This window comes from Scophthalmus maximus, chromosome 8 (assembly GCF_022379125.1).
Source record: "Scophthalmus maximus strain ysfricsl-2021 chromosome 8, ASM2237912v1, whole genome shotgun sequence".
In the NCBI taxonomy this organism is placed as follows: Eukaryota; Metazoa; Chordata; class Actinopteri; order Pleuronectiformes; family Scophthalmidae; genus Scophthalmus; species Scophthalmus maximus.
Window position 1 is genome coordinate 11,049,210 of NC_061522.1, and position 5,791 is coordinate 11,055,000.

General features: G+C 43.8%; 1 protein-coding gene across 1 annotated transcript in view; it reads left to right on the top strand.

Moving 5' to 3' along the window:
* Positions 1–1,984: 1,984 nt before the first annotated feature.
* LOC118312554 (putative methyltransferase NSUN7) overlaps positions 1,985–5,791 on the top strand; it is a 15,131-nt gene continuing 11,324 nt past the window's right edge. Inside the window, exons 1-3 of the mRNA XM_035637252.2 lie at positions 1,985–2,186; positions 3,606–3,743; positions 5,162–5,344. Of these exons, the coding sequence (XP_035493145.1) occupies positions 2,144–2,186; positions 3,606–3,743; positions 5,162–5,344 (364 nt within the window). The 5' untranslated portion in view covers positions 1,985–2,143. The remainder of the gene's footprint in view (positions 2,187–3,605; positions 3,744–5,161; positions 5,345–5,791) is intronic.

A 5,791-nucleotide genomic window follows, 5' to 3' on the forward strand; every position in this document is an offset into this window, starting at 1 on the left:
GTGTGTGTGTGTGTGTGTGATTGAATAACATTAGTGTGAGTGTGTAGGTAAATTGATTCAGTAAAGAGGGAGAAAGAACAAAGTGAGAGAGACTCCCTCCAGCACCGTACAGCTTCCTGTAAAGATTAGACCTTTATTGAGAAAATTCCACGTCGGCTTACGGCCTCATGACCCGCCGTCTCCAACCGTGGCCGATTATTGAATATGCTGCTACACACACAAACACACACACACAAACGCAACACATGCAGAGCAACTGGAGGCCTGTTGTGAGGCGACATTGATGACGCGTGTTGGATGGGATAATCCCTCCAGCCGTGCTCTCACCCACCGAGACGTGAGGCTCATTTGGGCCCAAAAAGCTAGCTGAGGTTTTTGTTTCTTTCTCACAATGATAAACCCCCTTCCTGCTTTTTCTGGCAACTTCCCGTAGTTTATCAAGTTTTAGTGCGCTACAGAAATCAACTTCGTCTGGTCCCTTAGTACTGAATACCTGGGATCATTAGAGAGATGGGTTTGAAGAGTCAGGTTCACATATTCGTGATGTAGTTATTCGGATTAAACAGAGGCCAGGAAGTGGCTTTGAAACAGGTTACACACACACACACACACACTCACACACACTGCAGTGAACTTCTGGTACATACATCAGGAAATTGTCTCCCTCTGTCGGTCTGATACAGACATTACATAGCTTTTATTCATGGCATCAGTTTAAAGGGAGATACAAGGGCTTTTCTTAAGGACACATCTTTTTTAGCAAACACATTGATGATTGCAATTGTGATATATTATATTTTGCAACTAAATGTGCTTGTTTGTTTAAAAAGGATTAATTGATTGATTGGATTGTTGACAGGCAGCACAATATATATATATATATATATATATATATATATATATATATATATATATATATATATATATATATATATATATAGTGGAAATTGAAGGCTACAGTGGTGCCATGCTGCACAGTGGAATTTAAATCCACAGTGTCGGTTGAGGCTGGGAAGTAATTAAAGGTGTGGGTGTATGATTTGCTGTCATTTTTACTTTTAATGTTAGTTAGTCTCTTATCGAACAGCAAAATGTTATGAATTTATCAAAAGAAAGAGGGAAAAGGTGCTTATCATTTACTTGATTATTCTCCGTTTTATTTATGGGCCTGTCTATCAATTCCCTGATTTATTTGTGCTACGTTATTGACAGAGGTGGTTCTGGATCTGCAAATCTTGTGGAAAAAATAAAAAAATAACACCATGTATAAATATGTGCATGTACATACATGCATGTGCCTGTAGGTATATATGAATGAATGAATCTATATGTGCGTTTACGATCACATGGAGGCTATATTGTATATATTGTGTACATCTGTATGTCTTTCATGCAAAACCACAAACAGGTTACAGCACAATCAATTGATGAATATTGTCTTTAGTATTTGAGTTCAGGTATTGGTGGGCTGTACTACACTACAGTGATCAGTAGGGGGCAGTGTCAATCAGGCCTGCAAGTGAGGCCTCAACGCTTTGACTCCTGAGGACAAAGTGCACAAACAAGGTTCACTCACTTGGCATTTTCTCATCTTAAAAAACACATTACATGGTAAAACATCACAGACACACACACACACACACACACACACACACACACACACACACACACACACACACACACACACACACACACACACACACACACACACACTCATAATCACACACATTGTAATTGTTTTTAATCACCTGTCAGAGCAGGTGAGCAGCTTGACCCTTCGTCTTGGTCTGGCTTCATGAATGGATCCAAACCTCCATCATCTAAAGAAGCATGTTAGAGTCAGTTTAACAACACTGACAACCACATGATCAAAGTCGTACACTAATGCATTATTGTATTTTTAACTGCATACCTGTCAGAGAGGGGAAAGGCCTCCTTCATTATCATATTGTTGCCATGGAATTCCAAACTCAGGACACTGGATCATGCTGCACATAAACCATGCAAGACAAGGAGGTGATGAGCGTCTGAAAGGCTCCAGCTCAGTGGGACACAGCACGATAACCGCTGCACAGCAGGAAAACACTTTCGGGGGCAGAAAGTGGAGTCTGGATATTTGCTCGAGCTGCATTTCTTTGAGAAAATGAGCCGTGTTGTTCCCACGGGGAGGATTCTGAATGACAAAGGTAAGAGCTGCTATGCATTTTTAAACAGCCCATCATCGTCTATGCAGATTACACTAAGCTGCTGTAGCCTTTTCTTCCACAACGCTCTTCTAAAGTGGACTTAAAGTTTCTCCGGCGGAGGACGCCAAACTGCCTCTCACTCATTAAATCGTTGTTGTTTGATATTCATTCATTAATTCCGTTTGCACTCACATGGATCTGTTGGTACACGTTGCACAATTTCTGGTCAATCTAAAAACCCTGTGCTCAAGCACTGATGAGTGGCGTCAAAGCCGATTACACTCCGTCTGTGTTTCTCTCTATTAACCAAGTTTAATTAGAGACTAGTGGTCCTTGAACTTTAGGATGCTAATCCTCAAGTCAAGTGATGTCACCGAAATACTCACATCACCGGTTCAGCCTACATCCCGTGTGTGTGTGTGTGTGTGTGAGTGTGTGTGAGTGTGTGTACATGTCTTCCTATAGTTAAGAGCACCAATTTAGGCTCTACGCCATCGTTGTGAGGACATTTTGGCCGGTCCTCACAACTTCAAGGGGCTGTTTGAGGGTTACGACTTGGTTTTAGGGTTAGGGTTAGAATTGGGTTTAGGTTAGGGTTAGGGTTAGGGTTAGGCATTTAGTTGTGATGGTTAAGGTTAGGGTAAGGGGCTAGGGAATGCATTATGTCAATGGGGGTCCTCACAACTATAGAGGGACATCAACTATGTGATAGTCTTTTCAAATGGATCTACATGTGTGTGTGTCTGTGTGTGTCTGTGTGTGTGTGTGTGTGTGTGTGTGTGTGTGCGTGTGTGTGTGTGTGTATGTGTGTGTGTGTGTGTGTGTGTGTGTGTGTGTGTGTGTGTGTGTGTGTGTGTGTGTGTGCGCGTGTGTGTGTGTGCGTGTGTGTGTGTGTGTATGTGTGTGTGTGTGTGTGTGTGTGTGTGCATGTGTGTGTGTGTGTGTGTGTGTGTGTGTGTGCGTGTGTGTGTGTTGGTCAGGTCCAGGTCAGTGAGAGAGGTGGACCTTTGTCCCAGGTCGGACAGCAGCTTGTTATTTATTCATGCTGACGTATCTGACCGGCTGCCTAATTGCACCGGGAGGAGCACAATTACCACCGGTGGCCCCTCAGACTCACTGTCTCACGTTCAGGTGGATCACATGTCAGCCGTGACTCATGCTATGTGCATCTTATTTACATTTGCACGGCTCAGGTCCAACTCTGTAAACAAACAATGTTTGTGTCTGGCAGAAATGAACAGTCCAAACTGTAGAGAGAGAGAGAGGCACAGAGGTGCACCACAGGTTTTTGGTTTTGTTGCTGTGATCATGGCAGACAACGGTGAGCTCCTCGTGCTGCGTTTTTCTTCATGTGTACGTTTGTGCAACATGACAAACAAACACGCATACATATAAACTTGACGCACCACGGTGTTACAGTGGACTCCAGTGAAGGTGTGGATTCAAGCTTTGCCAAGGAGGAGATCTCACATCCAGACCACGAGGAGCAGACCAACAAGCGGCCCCTCTCATTTCTCCTCCCTCTCCCTCGTCTTCAGTCATCTTTACCTTCGCCGGGTAAGGTACATTTCTGAATCTTTCAAATATTTGATCTCATGCCGAGGATATTTAATGACCTGCAAAAGTATTCAACTCAAGCGTCCTAACGTTTCTTTCAAAGAGTCGGGAAGAAAAGTGTGTTCGTACGCTGACCGATGGTACGATTTTAGGAGCAACAGTTGAATATTGAACCATGGCAAGGAGCTTTTACTGTGAAAAGAAAGGCTCTCAGGTATAAACCTGCTCATAGAGTCAGGTCGCAGTCACCTACAGCTGAGCTGAGTGCACCAGATGAAGCAGGTGGGCAAAACAAACCAGATTTTGAAACTTTATCCTGAAGTTAGAGTTTCAGCTCTTTTGTTTTTACTTGTTTGAAATGCAGCTTGTAGAGAAATTGTGGTCTCATTGCTGGCTCCTGCAAAAGATGAAACTACCTCGATGGCAGCAAAAATTAAATAAACATGGCAGCGCTTCATTGCTGAAAGTTTAATGAAACTAATCTGCATCGTTGTGATTGACTTGTATAAAGGAGAAGAGGAAGTTGAAGTGAGAAAGGGTCTGAAGGATGAGAAACATAGTGGCAGTAGTTGTGGTCAAGGTTAAATTACTGTAAGTCTCCAGGAAATGAATGTACGTCAGTGTAACGTCCTCTGAAGTCCTCCCGCTGTCAAATCTAAAACAATTTTTCAAATTTGGAGCGAAGACTTTGCTGCACCCCGCTGTGAAATTGCTTTTGTTCCTAGTGTAAAAAATATGGAAAATGGGGCAAGTAAAAGTTTTTTAAAAAGTGGATAGTTATGAATATGTGAAAGAAGAAAGGAATGATGTGTGAAGAGTGACATTTGTGGGCGTCAGGACACACTTTGACAACCTCTCCTCTGTAATGTCGCCCTATTCCAGCATTTGAACAGCCAACCCACTAATTTGGATGGTAGGAAAAAAACTCTCATCAAAAACTTGAATATTTTGAGGGTTATGAGACATATCAGGAGTTTCTACGACAAAAGCTGCAGGATGTATTCAGCTGCGGCAGCCGAGCAGAATAATAAATGGAACAATTTGGGCCTCGGAAGAACATTGAGGTCTGCATTTCCTTTTCAGAGTCACACCTCCGTGGCTTTTCTGGCACACCACAAATGACAGCATACAACAAAACCATTGTTATGTTAATGGACAATGTTAGTGTCTGCTGTGAAAAAGGCCACCTGCCAATCCGAATGACCAGTATTTTCGGTCAACTTTTTTACTGTTTTGGGAAAAGCAGAGACCCTTTTACTTCCCAGGACGTGTACTGTAACTTACACATGTTCCTCCCTGATGTATTTTCCATGTTCATCCGTTTTTTTTCTCCCTCTCCTCCAATTTGTCTTCCTTCCTTTTACTGACATTTCCTCACTGCCCCCTGTTTTCCCCTTCACCCATCCCTCTGCCCTCAGCATGCCCTCCATCAGATCAGGTCTATCTGCAGGCATCAGCCATTTTCCAGCACCTGCGCGAGGAGAAGCCGGTCCCACTTCAACATCTGCACTACGGGAGGAAGGCGGACCTGCCACGGGCCGAGAGCGGGGACAAACCCGGTCAGAGACGGGCCTACCAGCTCGCCTTCGACACCCTCAAATGTATGACACGATTGTCCTGTGTGAATTCGCTCGTTTAGTCTCAGCAGCGGAGGTTCATGAGGTTCACGTGGAACCACACACGCTGCCCGGCGAGGACGGACTCATGGTTAAACCTACAGTCTGGGGGAATTTAATTTGCGATACTCGGCTGCTAACTCTGCAGACCTCACCCACCTCCTATAAGGCAGCAGCGTTATCTCTATAATGAATAGCAGAGGAGCTGCAGCGGGTGTCAACTCCCGTATTCACTTTTGAATAGCAGCTTCAACTGCAGACTGTAGATTAAATAATATATAGTCGTACTTTTCTTTTTTCCGTGTGACTGCAAATTACTGCTATTGGGTGTGCAGCAAATGTCTGTGCGGGAGGTGATAACACACACACACGCGCACACACACACACACACACACACCGAGTGAAGGCACTCATACAGTAACTAACTCTAAC